Source organism: Carex rostrata, chromosome 23, assembly GCF_964058835.1.
Source record: "Carex rostrata chromosome 23, lpCarRost1.2, whole genome shotgun sequence".
NCBI classification, from domain to species: Eukaryota; Viridiplantae; Streptophyta; class Magnoliopsida; order Poales; family Cyperaceae; genus Carex; species Carex rostrata.
Window position 1 is genome coordinate 7,087,418 of NC_135940.1, and position 15,248 is coordinate 7,102,665.

General features: G+C 33.8%; 3 protein-coding genes across 3 annotated transcripts; 2 read left to right on the forward strand and 1 right to left on the reverse strand.

The window, feature by feature from the left end:
- The first annotated feature begins 4,497 nt into the window (after positions 1-4,497).
- On the forward strand, positions 4,498-9,921 carry LOC144574634 (putative linoleate 9S-lipoxygenase 4). The gene is made up of 8 exons (XM_078324647.1): positions 4,498-4,729; positions 5,155-5,444; positions 7,755-7,995; positions 8,172-8,510; positions 8,586-8,671; positions 8,777-8,884; positions 9,192-9,499; positions 9,645-9,921. Exons 1-8 carry the CDS (start codon positions 4,522-4,524, stop codon positions 9,919-9,921), a joined length of 1,857 nt encoding a protein of 618 aa, XP_078180773.1. The 5' UTR covers positions 4,498-4,521.
- A 741-nt stretch (positions 9,922-10,662) lies between these two features.
- On the reverse strand, positions 10,663-11,519 carry LOC144574880 (germin-like protein 3-8). Its single transcript, XM_078324973.1, has one exon. The coding sequence runs from the start codon at positions 11,490-11,492 to the stop codon at positions 10,824-10,826; it is 669 nt and encodes a 222-aa protein (XP_078181099.1). The 5' UTR covers positions 11,493-11,519; the 3' UTR covers positions 10,663-10,823.
- A 1,841-nt stretch (positions 11,520-13,360) lies between these two features.
- On the forward strand, positions 13,361-14,264 carry LOC144574786 (germin-like protein 3-7). The gene has a single exon (XM_078324852.1). The coding sequence runs from the start codon at positions 13,418-13,420 to the stop codon at positions 14,084-14,086; it is 669 nt and encodes a 222-aa protein (XP_078180978.1). The 5' UTR covers positions 13,361-13,417; the 3' UTR covers positions 14,087-14,264.
- The last annotated feature ends 984 nt before the right edge of the window (positions 14,265-15,248 follow it).

Below are 15,248 nucleotides of genomic sequence, written 5' to 3' on the forward strand. Positions count from 1 at the left end.
ATCCCACATGGATCGATGGAGCTTGACAGAGTCAGGTACTGTAGATTTATGATTTTTAGAATACTAATTGAATTCAAATCTATTAACTTATCAAGTACACAATTGCAACTCAGTCCCTATAGCTATGTCTATTAAAATTTTTGTTATAATCAGTGTTCTAAATAGCGCGCTATAGCGCCGCTATAGCGTTTTTGGACCCAAAACGCTAAGCTATACAATTAAAACACGCTATTTGAGCTACAGACGCTATAGCGGTAATAGCGGTCCGCTATAGCGCATAGCGTGTAGCGCAAATAGCGCCCGCTATGCAACATGCTGTTTTTTTTTTCTTTTCAATTTATATGGGCTTTAAATAAAGGCTCAGATTGGATTTTAACCGTGATTTTTTTTTATAATTGACATACTAAGCTTTATATTAAATTATTAATTATTATTTTAATAAAAAAAATATTAATTATTAAATGAGATCAAATAAGGAAGCTACAGCGCGCTATGCAACATGAGCTGTTTTTTTTTTATTTTTAATTTATATGGGCTTTAAATAAATGCTCAAATTAAATATATTAAGATATTTCTTGAAGTAACAAAATGATACTTACTATATGGTAGTTTGAATATTTTGAATAGATTAAGATAATTAATTATGCCATGATGTCTAGGTTATTTTGAAATTTAAATAGAAAAAAGATAGATTATGTCATGATGCTAAATATATTTTGAATAGAAAAAGATCGATAGTTTATGATATTAGTAATACTATGGATATTTTGAGTCCCAATTTGGACTTTGTATTGGTTCAATATGAATACTATAATTTTTTAATCAATTTGATGTTATTTATTATTCTATGAGACTTATATAATGTTGATATTTAGTACAAATATATGATATAATTTTTATAAAAATAAAAAAACGCTATGTGGCATAGCTTTCGCTATAGCGACGCTATTCGCTATAGCTTTTTTTTTCGGCTTCCCGCTATGACGCGATAAACGCTATTTAGAACCTTGGTTATAATTATAAAATCGATTGACACAGTATTAAAATATTTTTTTAAGTTAATTAAAAATTTATTTGACACAGTTCGAAGTAGAATTGTTCTTAACAAATTAGCAAATTGAAGTCAAAACTTAGATAAAATTTAACTAAATATATGTATTGAATAATAAAAGGTCAAAAAAATTTGACTGAATTTTCTTAGAATTATAATTATAGGTCCACAATCAGATCTTTTTTGTTCTCTTCTTCTTCATTATATTTATGAGATAGAGTATTGCAAATTAAAAAAAAAATGAAATACACAAAATCGATCAAAAATCGAAAGAAATCAGTTCAAGAATAAAACTAGTTCAAATCAGAAGTAGATACTACATCGGATCAGAGATATGCACACTCAACGATTAATATGTTTGTAAATGAAAATGCAAATTCAAACATAGATACAGACACTTGCCTAATCAATTCTTTTTTTTTAATCCGGCGCAATTGGATACCGCACATAATAGAATATTAGTCCCAGCCAAGCTAAAAAAAAAACTTTTTCGATGCCAATATATTTAGAGTATATATAGAGCAGTGTTGTAAATAACGGTATGCGGTTATCGGACGGACAGGATACCGTCAAGCGATTAATTAGAAATAATCGGGAATAATCGGCTATAATCGAAAATAATCGGCCGATTAATCGGAAAAATCCGTAACGGTTTGATTACTGACAACGACTAATCGGTCAATTAATCGGCCTAAACGGACGTGTTTTACAACACTGATATAGAGAGGCCGTTTTGAAATTCATGCAAATTTAAGTTAAGCGGTCTGGATCTGCATGGGATAAAATTAGTCTCAGCCGAGTGAAAAACTTTTTTGATGCCTATTTAGAATATAGGTGGACTGCTTTAAATTTCGTGCAAACTTAAGTTAAAGGATCCGGAATTCCGGATCTAATCTGATCGAGTCAAGTTCTTGATCTGGTTTAAATTGATCACATGATGCAACTTGAATATTTTGTATGATTATCTTGTAATAAAATATGTCCAATACACATCACATGTGCAACTCGAGGATTTTAAATTAAGTAGCAATGGGTCAATTAATATGAAATATTATCTGTCTGTACACTGTACACACACCCTCACCAAACTGTACACGTGTCTACTGCTTGGAATTCACATCCCCTAGCTGGCTAGCTCAGTCCAGGATTCATCATATAACTTAGCACGAATCTCAAAGGACAAATAATACTGGCCCCTGCGCCATTTCGAATAGGCACCAGCTGATCATACCTGGCAAGATACGGAATTTGTGGGTCATGCATACAGCAAAGAATGACTCACCACACTAAATTAATGGGGATGTGAATTCTCAACCGTACCAATTGCCAAATTGTTTTCTAACATATTGAATCAGCCAGTGTAACAAATATAGAACTGATCGGGCCGGGTAACCCTAAATTAACAAAAGAGAAAAGACAACAACAAATTACAAAAGAGTAAGAGTAAGAGTAAGAGTAAGAGTGATACCTTTATTTTTTAGAAAAAGCGTCCGTTATTGCATATGAAAACGTACTTACGTACATACATGTGTTGTACTCTATATATACTTGCTTTAAACTTAATTATAAGCATTGAGAAAATTAGTTACATACGGACATATCCATAGAAGCTTCTAATTTTAAATATTTTTCCATCAAAATTTTATTAGTTGTCATTTATGCCATAATCAAATACTTAATAAATGATCCCAATCATCCATTATAATGAATTTAAATTATTAAAAAAAATGACTATTGTGTCCTTGGTTAGTGGTTACACATCAATTCTTTCTATGATCTTCATTTGTGTATGACTGTACTGGAGACTCGTAATAGCCACTTCCCTCCATTTTTTTTTATTAAAATCCTCAATTAAATAAAAAAATTACAGAACTGCCCTCCATTTTTCTTTAAATGCCCCAACCGCTTTGCCACAGTATATATGTTATATATATATGTTTTTTTTAAAGATGTTTAGTATGTATTGAAATGAGGAAGATGTTCGGTGCTGTTCATGTCATTCATGTCCCTCTGTTGCTTATTGTGTTGCCAAAGGAGAATGAGGAAGATGGTTAAGAGGAATATTTAAGACTTGATCCAATGATTTATTGTAAAAATAAATCATAAATTATTTAATACTTTATCGGTAGGTGTACTAAGATGCACTAAACTTGCTGTATGGTTTTCTATAAGTTTAACTTCATTGAAAAATATTAAGTTAATAATAACACCACAAGTTGGTTCCAATTAATCATGCCGTTATCTACTGAACTGCACATGCATTTTAATGTTCTATCTTTGCTACGTAGCCATTTACTTAGGTTTTGCAATGTTTTTGCACTAGATCGATGCATTTTATAATATATATGTATACTATCTTCGAATATAATATTTTACAAACACACTTCAAAAACAGGATGTGCACCTCAGGTAGTGGCTCCAGAATTCCGATCAGGAGTAGACACAAAATATTGACAAACGTACAATTTTTTTCTCTCCTGGCAAATCGGAGCTGAGTAGTGGATATAAAGATCTAGATCTAGAAAATCACGGCATAACTGGATACGTCACGGTACGATACAGTTTCGTCACGTCATGACACAATACGTATGCCAGTTACGTGTTGTAACTCGCGTGTTCAATGTCGTAACCATTAGAGTGAGACATGTGAAGAAAAAAATAAAGGAAGATGACAAATAGAGTGAGACTATACATGATAATATGCATATTACATAGCAGGTCATGCTATGGACTTATATATTTATTTTCGAAGTCCAAACAGTTAATTTTAATTGTTCAACATTATATGTAGATGAAAATGTTGTTGTTTGATATTGACAAAATTTTCTTACTACTTTTTTAGATAAGTAAAAAGTTACTTAATCTGAATATTCTAGACATTAAAAGTAGGGATCTTTTACCTTTCTTAAAAACTAGTAACAAAATTCTAAAAATTTCATATGAGATCATGTATAACGGTTCATATCTACTATTTAAATTTTAAAAATAGAAATATGAATTCGTAGCACAAATCGATCAGTAATATAACCATAGCTCACTAATCACAAATTAATACCACAGGTACTAAATAAAATCAAGTCAAATTAGCCTAAATTTCTAAGTCTAATTAAGTTATTTATAACATGAATTATTTATTTCGTAACGAAGAATGTTTACCAGTGAAATAGTTGACATATTTTAATGTTTGTCAGTGATGTACTTCCATGTGCAAATTTTAATATTCATTTATTATTATTGTCATTGTAAACCATATGGAAATTTTCTTGGGTCCCACTTGTCAGCGGAAGGAAAGCTTTGCTCAGTTGATGCGCCGGATGTTTCCAGAGAAATCAATTTCCAAATATTCAATCGTCTCACCCCTTCCTCAGAGCAACTATTAAAACCCTCCAGTCCCGCACTTCTCTCCAGTCTCCATCCCAATATATCCACTTCTCTCTCACTCTATCTTGAATAATATCAATAGTAAAGGAATGATGTGGTTCCATGGATTGTGCGATTGCATGACCGGGAAGAACAAGGAGGCATGGAAGAATGGGATGATCGCTGGTTCAGTAGTGCTGATGAAGAAGAATGTGCTTGATTTCAATGATTACCATGCCTCTCTGCTCGATGGGGTCCACGAGTTGCTGGGTTACAGTGTTTCCTTTCAGCTAGTCTCCTCCACCCACACTGATCCTGGTAACTTTTCTCTGATTCTCTCTTCACCTGTGACTTGAATCAAATCTTGTTTAGCCGATCTCTTTCTTCTGTTGTCACTTGAGCATAGCTGCATATTGTTTTTACCGTTAATCAAAATAGAACGAAGGTATTAATTAAGCTACTGCTTTACAATGGTAGGAGCTAGCGTTAGTAGGTCTCTGCAACAACTATCAGTAGTACAGAAAATCTCATCAGTTGTCCTTTGTAAAGTATCATTAGTGACAGCTGTGAATCTGTTAGTGATGGCACCGTGAACATCGGTAAAACAGACTAACAGTTCTTGACGTAATTAACAAGTTATGGTATATTTAAGTATTTAGAATTAAGTTTAATATTATTACAAAAATCCTACTTGCACTATTACGTACTAAACTTTTTTCTTCTTTTTAATTTTGTTTTTATAGCTACTGGGAAAGGCAAGGTGGGAAAGGCAGCTAATCTGGAAGAGTGGATGACGACAATGTCAACGGTGGCGGCGGGCGAGTCGAGGTTCAAGATACACTTTGAATGGGATCATGAGAGCGAGGGAATCCCGGGTGCTGTCATTGTAAAAAATAACCACCACTCCGAGTTCTACCTCAAGACACTCACCCTCGAGGGCGTGCCGGGCAAGGGCAAGGGTAAGGTCCACTTCGTCTGCAACTCCTGGATCTACCCCAAGTACAGTTACGATCGCATCTTCTTCACTAATGAGGTATCTTTTAATTTGCTTTGCTATTTTGCCTGCTGGGTTAGCTCTAGCTGAGTCGTCTAAAGCTTAATTAGGGATGATTAAGCGACTTTTATAAATTATAAATTAAGCTTTATTCATTATATATATTATTTTACAAAGTATTTATATATTTTAGCCTCTCTTTGTTTTGTTTTATTAAAAGATCACAGTACAACTCAAATATTTTTTAGATGCTATGTAGATCAAACATAATTTTTAAGATCTTGAACAATATGTATATATAATTCTCACAAACCTAAAATATCTAATGTGGAAGATGCAAATTATAAACTTCAACTTTATGTATAAATAATTTCTTTGCGGAAGATGCAATCATAAACTTCAACTTTATGTATAAATAGTTTCTTCCCCTTAACACTTTATCTTAATGTTACAAATCTTTAAAATATAAATATTTGTGTGTATGTAATTACTTTTAATGAGCAGACATAAAACTTATTTTATTTTCGTTTATCTTTAATCCGGTATATTTGATTGCAAATGAACAAATTAAATTTAGTTTGCTATTAACATTATTGGATAACCAAAAAAATTGTAACTCTCAATTAAATGACACCTAGAGTTTCAAAATTTATTTTATGACCTTAAGACTAAAAATTCTCAAACATTTATATCCATTAGTTAGACTACTTAATAATAATTAATCTAACATGTTATTCTCGAAAATTAGAGCTAAAAGATTTTGGATCTTCTGTAGCCCGGCTACTTGGTGCAAAGAAATTCGTAACACGTAGTACTAATTACTACTAAGTACACGGGTTCTAATAAAATAAAATTGCATAATGTAATTAATAAAATAAAATTACAAAACCTGCGTCTTTTAGATATTTTTAATTAGCTTCTTTTATGAAATAAAATTAAACAACTGTAATTTATTGAGGGCTTCTAATTTTTTATTTTTTTAGTTCCTAAATGTCTTAAGGGATGAGTTACGCGTTTGACCTGAAATTAAGAGAAATGAAATTCATTTATGGTAAAAGTAGTAGTGGAATATCTCTTTTTTTTCTTCTTTTTTTCTGGACAGTATATATAGGTAACTGAGAAACTCAAACATTAATAAACCTTATTAATAAATATTGTATTATCCAGTTAGTAGGGTCCTTCCATAATTGATTTTTTTTAATATATAGACCAACATATTTTGTACAGCCGATTTTTTTCTATTTAAGACATAAAACAAAATTTGAAAACTACTCCACATTTTCTCTCAAAAAAAATTGAGATTTAGGAGAGCCGGAATTCAAAATTCAGGCGTATATAAATTTTCATCTAGAAAAAAAAAGGAGAATTAAAAAAATAAGAACTATTCTAAGCTCCGAACTATTCAATAACCGCTATTTAAAATTTCAGCCTTTCAAGGAATACTTTTAGGTTCCAGTTTTTTTTTTAGATTACAAAACTAAAAAAAACAAATTAAGTCAAGAAATTAAATTCCGGTGCCCTCTTATTATAAGACTGGACAATCAAACGATGGTTTTATAAAAAGTTTGGTTGAATTTTTGAATTGCTTCGGTTTTTTATATTTGGTTCGGTTTAGAATTTTAAAATCTGAAAAGATCGAACTGACCGAACTGACCGAACTGACCAAACCGACCGAACTGTGTGATTGGACAAGCGCATTAATACAACCTATTTTGAACAATATCTGATTTGAACGTACAGCCATGTGGGACTATATATAACTTTAAAAAAAATTGATGGCCCTTCTCTTTTTTTGAAAGCTACATGGCAAAGTACCATTGAACAGTTTGTGTGTCTCTCTGTGTGTGTACATATACAGAGAGAGTCGAGTTGGTTTATATCAAAATATTTGTTTTTAGGCTGTGGAACAAATGTTTTGATTTTTATATTTTTAAAGTCTAAATAGTCGATTTAAATCGTTGAACATTCAATCTATAATAAAATGAGCTTGGAAACCAAATTTTAATTTTTTTTTAAATTTTTTACTATTTATTAAGTCAATTTTAAAATCATTATTTTCAATGATTCAATTTTTTCACTGTTTATTAAAATCAGCGATTTTAAAACTCTCATAATATAAAAAAAATGTAAAGAAAACGATACATGATTAAAATAAAGAACAGTTTGTATTAAAATAAAGAAAACGATACATGGTTAAGTTTTTACATGGAAGGAAGAAGAAACAACTAAAAGCAAAAGGCAAACAAAAACGCTCAGCCTAAATCAATAAGCTGATCCTTATGGTTATTACTCGTAAATGAACTAAGATTTAATTAATCTATCTCAAAAAATATATATCAATTTTCACAGACATGTCTACCGAGCAAAATGCCACAGCCATTGTTGCCATATAGACAGCAAGAGCTAATCAATCTCAGAGGTGATGATGTTATAGGCCCTCTAAAAGAGAGCGATCGGGTCTATGGCTATGCAGTCTACAATGACCTAGGTGACCCCGACAAGGGTGATGATCATGTGCGCACAACTCTCGGTGGGCCAGAGCACCCCTATCCTCGCCGTGGCCGTACCGGTCGCCCCCCAACCAAAACAGGTTTGCTCATAACATGCCACCTATCTTACCTTATTTAGACGGGATCAATGAAAAATCAAACTCATCACCCAAGCATGTCAGTATACCATGAACTGCCCATTACCGAGAGAAGAGAACTAAAATTGCAAAATATGAACCAATTTTATTTTTAGATTATAAACTAACTTGTCATGCAGATCCAAAATGCGAAAGCAAACAACCTGTACTGCATAGCCTAGACATATATGTGCCACGCGACGAACGATTTGGCCATCTGAAGTTGTCCGATTTCCTTGCATATAACTTAAAATTAATTGGTCAATCTATCTTCCCTACACTCAGTGCGATCTTTGACCTGACACCAAATGAGTTCGATTCGTTTAATGATACCTTCGACCTTTATGATGGGGGGTTATCCCTGCCTCACCCGCATATGCTAGAGAAAATGCGCCAGAGTATTCCATTTGAACTCTTCAAGGAAACGTTTCGAAGTGAGGGACATGCCTTTCGACTTCCAACTCCGCATGTGCTCAAAGGTACACAAGGGTAAATGAACAGAGGAGCTTCAATCTTTGTTACGAAATAATTCTAATTAATTCATGAATGAACAGAGGATAAATTTGCTTGGAGGTCAGACGAAGAATTTGGGCGTGAAATGATTGCTGGCGTGAACCCGGTCATCATTAGACGTCTCGAGGTACATCATTCTTATTCATATGTAGGAGTTTTTCTCTAAATGAATCTATAAATTTTAACTAATATAGTACTGTGAAAATAAGTCAAAACTTCATGATCTACACAGGAATTCCCCCCAACTAGCAACCTTGATCCAACAGTATACGGAAACCAGACGAGCACAATTAAGGAGGAGCACATTCTAAATAACCTTGATGGATTTACAGTGCTTAAGGTAAATAAATTAATAGAAGAGAGCCGAGCAATTTTAATTTTTTTCGGGCATGCAATAGATGCACGGCGTCTTTAAGATTAATTCAATAAATAGTTCGGGTCTCATTCTACCAGGTCAACCTGACTGGATTTGAGTTAGAGGGATATACTACCATTATTATAAGTACAAAACCAATAATTTTCTTTATGAATGTTAATTTTTGGTATATGATAAATTTCTTTTCTCGTACATGTAATTTGTTTTTATTTTTATTTTTATTTTTGGGTCTTTGCAACTTATTTATTGCCTTATGGGTGTTCTTTGACAGGCACTAAAGGAGAATAAGTTATACATACTCGACTATCATGATGCCATCATGCCTTACCTACCTAATATAAATGCATTGAAAGGAACCTTTATCTATGCCACCAGAACACTCTTGTTCCTGAAAGATGATGGCACAATCAAACCGCTTGCTATCGAGCTAAGCCTACCGCACTCCGATGGGTTGGAACATGGTGCAGTAAGCAAGGTGTACACACCAGCATCAGAGGGAGTTGACAGATCTATTTGGCAGTTGGCCAAGGCCTATATGGCAGCCAATGACTCTGGATATCACCAACTTATGAGCCATTTGTGTGTTTTCAAGTTCATGTTTTTTCAGTGATTACAATTACAATTTTACAATTTATTAATTTCATCATGACTTGGATTTACTCTTAGATTTAATTAGAAACAGATTACACTTAAAATAATCATGTTCAAACAAAAAAAAAATTAGGCTCAAGACCCATGCGGTGATAGAACCATTCATGATAGCCACAAATAGACAGTTGAGCGTCACTCATCCAATACACAAGCTCATGAGCCCACATTACCGTGACACAATGAACATCAATGCATTGGCACGCCAAGCCCTTATCAGTGCCGGTGGCATAGTCGAAAATTCTGTTTTTCCTCAGAAATATGCCCTCGCCATGTCGTCTGATGTATATAAGAGTTGGAAATTCACAGAGCAAGGCCTACCAGCTGATCTCATCATGAGGTATGACATATGAAACCACTTTTAACATTACAAAGAAATACAACACCTAAGTTTAATAGAAATACATTCATAAATTTCTAAACTTCTTTATTTGAAACAATGATTTTATACAATTTTATTAACTAAATTGGGAATTAGTAAGGTTTTATAACTTGACAATTTTATTAACTATTGCATGGCTAATCCTATGCAATTGTTAGGAACTTTCAGTCCAGACTATTTGCATAAGAATGGTAGTGGACTATTTACATGAACCTTCAATAAAATATAATATAAACATTGGGTCGAGTAGTTGCATGGTTATGGAGTTAAATAGTTGCATGGACATTTAATAAAATATAATATTTACTAAGTGATTAAGTAGTTGCATGAGAAGAGAGTTGAGTTGTTGCATGGACTTTTAATTAAATATAATATCTACTAAGTTTTTAAGTAGTTGCATGGCCATGTTATTGAGTTATTGCATGGACCTCGAATTAATTACAATATCTGACCTTCAAAAATCATTTGCATGACTGAATATTACACAATTGCATGGTTGCACTTCATACAATTGCATGCGATACCTGTTACATGGAAATTCGCATGCAACAAGTTTAAAAAGTCAACAAACGTCATTTCTTTTGCATGGGCCGTCTCAACCGTGCAAAAAAACGATTATTCTAGTAGTGTTAGTAGCTACTACTAAGTTTTTTAAAAAAAAAAAAAGATAGTTGCCACAAAAAATGTTTTGGCTAAAATACTAATTCACAAACAAACCCCAGTACGTACCAAGGGTGCTTTTATTCAACGAACTATTATGTTTACATCCAACAATCATTTACACAATGAATATATAATCTATAACGAATAGCTCAAAATTAATCAAGCGCTAGAATACACATGGAGCGAGGCAAATGATAATTAATTAATTTATTAGTTATAAGGTGAAGTTGCTTGTCCAAACTTGGACATCAGAAGCTGGATGACTGACGCGTCGACCTGGAAAGTCTTTGTGAGCACATCAATCGGAATTGCTGGTTTTGACCCGAACAAGGTTAGTGGAGCCAACACAACTCCTGGCAACTGGCTGTTAAAAGCGGTGATAGCCACCCCATTTTCTTTCCCAGTGTTGTACTGGAAATGAATGAGTCCTCGGGGGATAATGAAGCTCTCACCAGCCTTCACGACTTTCGAATAGAAAACATTTGCGGTGCTGATGAAACCAACAAGCATTTCACCTTGAACAACGAATCCGATTTCAGAAGCACGGGGGTGGCTATGGAGAGGGTTGACACCACCTGGAGCTAAGTCAACACGGTTCATGGAGAGACCGAGTGTATTCAAACCAGGAAAGGTCTGAACACTGCCTGCTGTAATATTGGATCCAAACATGTTATTAGTGTTTCCTGCCACAGCAAGTCCGCTGAAGAAGAAATCATTGGCGACAACATTAGAAGCTGGTTTGCAAGGGAAGCCGTTGACAGTGATGTCGGATTGTAAGTCAGCGACGCAAAAATCTTGAAGAGGATCAGGGTCGGCACGGCACAAGGTGAAGATGAAGACAGTGAGAGAAAGGAGCAACAGGGATCTTAAAGGGGCCATTGTTTTAGTTTGCTGGTAAGGTTTGGGATGAGTGCTCTAGGTACGTGGGTAGTCTTTTTATAGGGAGTGATGCGAGGAATCGTTCAAAAATGATTGAAAAGTTAAGTGTTTGATTTGCTTAATCAAATAGGAAAATTAATTAAAGTCATGTAGTTGGTGATGACTAATTAATCAGAAGTCAACTTTTCAATTTCATACAAGTTGGGAGCAGATAATCAATAAAATATTTTGAAGATTAAAAATATCAATTACATTGATGACAGATAAATTAGAAATCAATTATATCAATAGAAAATTAAGTAGAGATCAATTAGTATTAATTAGTATATAATAAATCTTGTAATATAAAAATATTTTAGTGGTCCTGTGTAAATCCTGTAGCATATAAATAAGAGCCGTGTAAGATATTGAAATCATATCATAAATCAATAAGATTAGTATTTTTTGTTCTTAAAATTCAACAAATTAAACCGATCTAAAATGATAAGATCAGTAGACTTAGTCCTTTGCGTAATCTGACTTTTTGCACTATGTTAGCTGTCCAAATTTACTTCCTTTTAGTCAGAACAAAACTAACAAGGAGCTTACCGGAATTGAGGGTACACATTTTGACAAAGCAGTTTTTAATCCATACATAGCAAAGATAATAAAGTGAAAACTGTCCTGCTTTGTCTATCATGATCTCTGCATAAATTAAAAACTGTATTGTCAAAATTTGTACCAAAATTGAAGTTATCCAATTAGTAGGGGGTGCATTTTTGGTCCATAAAATTTTTGACATAGTCTTATTTTAAACCGAATCTAAATTATTTGATTAAAATTCACACAAACCGCACGTTTAGATTTATGAAACGGTTTAGATTCGTACGATCCTAACTCGGTCTGTACAATTCTCAACACGGACATGACTCTGCCAAAGTCCTTTGCACACAACCACATCCCAAACTATAGTTTGGAATACTATAACTACTGTGTGTATATTAAGCTCACCAAATGAGAGCGAAGAACTTCAATTCTCAATCCCGTAAATAATTTATTGGTTTAGTAAAAATTTTAAAAATGACAAACTCTACTTTTCAATTAAAAAATCTCTGCAAAACAATTCAAGAATATAGATAAAAGAATCAAAATTTTTTGTATGGACAGTTCGAGGACAAAGATATCTAGGCTTTGATAAAGTTGGTGATTTTCAAAAGTGATTTGATGGACGAATATATATGGAAAGATTCCACAAATATCACTGAACATGAATTTGATCATCCCAGGTACCTGACTTAAGCAAATTATAAACGGACGGTCCAAATTAATTCTTTTAACTTGGCACGAATCTCAAAATGGACTGCCTATAGTTTTTATAAGCACCGGATTGATTTCGGCCCAGTTGAGATTAATCTGGGCCATCCATTTATAATTTGCTTGAGTCAGGTAGCTGGGAGGATACGGATTCACTAAACATTACCACATTATGAAAAAAAAATCCACCCAACTAGTTTACCGTTTCCTTTTCTAATCCTAGTATGTAGGCGTAATATCTTCAATTCCAATTCCAGAAAGCTTCGTACCTCTCCTCGTTACGTTAGCTCTGTTCCGACTAAAAGGAAGAGGTCTGGACTGATAACAATAAAATAACACACTAAAAAAAGTCAAAGCTAAGGACTGAGTCTACTAATTATCTGCTCCAAATTTTTTTATCAAAAGTCAGAAGTCAGCTTCTGGGGTTAATTAGTTATTACCAACTACATTACTTTAATTACTTTTCCCGTTCTATTGAACGATTCAAACACCAACTTTTCAATCGTTTTTGAACGATTCCTCGCATCACTCCCTATAAAAGAACCAACCACGTACCTAGCTAAAGCACTCATCACAATCCTTACAAGCACAATAATTAATTAAAACACACACAAAGAACACAAAAAGCAACAATGGCCCCATTAAGATCCATGTTGCTCCTTTCTCTCACTGTCTTCATCTTCACCTCATGCCGCGCCGACCCTGATCCTCTCCAAGATTTCTGTGTCGCGGACTTAAAATCCGACATCACTGTCAACGGTTTCCCTTGCAAACCGGCTTCTAATGTTGCCTCCAAGGATTTCTTCTTCAGCGGACTCGCTGAGGCAGGAAACACCAATAACATGTTTGGATCCAATATTACAGCAGGCAGTGTTCAGACCTTTCCTGGCTTGAATACGCTCGGTCTCTCCATGAACCGTGTTGACTTAGCTCCAGGTGGTGTCAACCCTCTCCATAGCCACCCCCGTGCTTCTGAAATTGGATTTGTTGTTCAAGGAGAAATGCTTGTTGGTTTCATCAGCACCGCAGATGTTTACTATTCGAAAGTTGTGAAGGCTGGTGAGAGCTTCATTATCCCCCGAGGACTCATTCATTTCCAGTACAACACCGGGAAAGAAAATGGGGTGGCTATCACGGCTTTTAACAGCCAGTTGCCGGGAGTTGTGTTGGCTCCGTTAACCTTGTTCGGGTCAAAACCATCAATTCCAATTGATGTTCTGACAAAGACGTTCCAGGTCGATGCGTCAGTCATCCAGCTTCTGATGTCCAAGTTTGGACAAGCAACTTCACCTTATAACTAATAAATTAATTAATTATCATTTGCCTCGCTCCATGTGTATTCTAGCGCTTGATTAATTTTGAGCTATTCGTTATAGATTATATATTCATTGTGTAAATGATTGTTGGATATTGCATACAGTTGATTGAATAAAAACACCCTTGGTACGTACCGGGGTTTGTTTAATTATGAATTAGTAATTTAACCAAAACTTATTTTGTGATAATTGTTGATTATTGATAAGTCAAACTTCTATTCCTCTGCTTAAGCATATGACCAATGATGGTTTAAGCAGACATCAGACTACATGCCCTGCAGTAGTAGTCTATATAAATTATAAAAATACGGTCTTGAATGTTGGTTACTGAGATCAAGATTTCATATATAGTTTCAGCTCATGGACAAAGCTCTGTCATCGAGTCAAATGTCGGTTTCGCAGTTGTTTTCTTATTTACCTGTTCGCACTTAATTAGCCTCCTTTACGTTTTAATCTGCGCTAATTTCTTGGTAATTTTTATTAATCCAACTACCTCCTCGCTTTAGAAAATAGTCTTCCTAAATACCACATTTACACATCTTCTGGCTCTTTTATAGACAACTTTACCGGTGCTACTTAATTAAGGAGTTTTCATTTTTTTTTTTTTTTTTTTTTATGTTCTTTCTTTCTCCTGCCTACACAGAAACCCACGTTCGGAAAATAACGCTTCTTCCTCCTCCTAACTTAAATCAATGGTCCTCTGGCAATGTTCTTGTAAATACAACACCATATAGGAAGATTTGCACCGTAATGCTCAATTTTTTTACATCCATTTTGATAAGTACTATTCTATTGCTTCTCTTTGCGAATTTTCTAACAGCATATCTCTTTAGTTTCTTAATTTCGTCTAAATTTTTTTATTTCTTTTAGTTTCTGTTTGTACTATTTTTGGCCAGAAATTTTATTTGTTAGTATGTCGAACTTATTTTAATTATTATTTTTAATTATATCATGGAAATATTAATTTTTTAAATTTTGATTGTAAACCCTCAAGGAAAATCAGGGAAATTATTTTTAACAAATTTTGAAAATTAATTAACTAATAGGTTAATATGAGCCACTAATGTGAACTCAACTATTTTTCTACAAGATCACGTACTATTTTAATTGATGAGCTTGTATAGGAGTTTTACTGAATGAAGAGTAG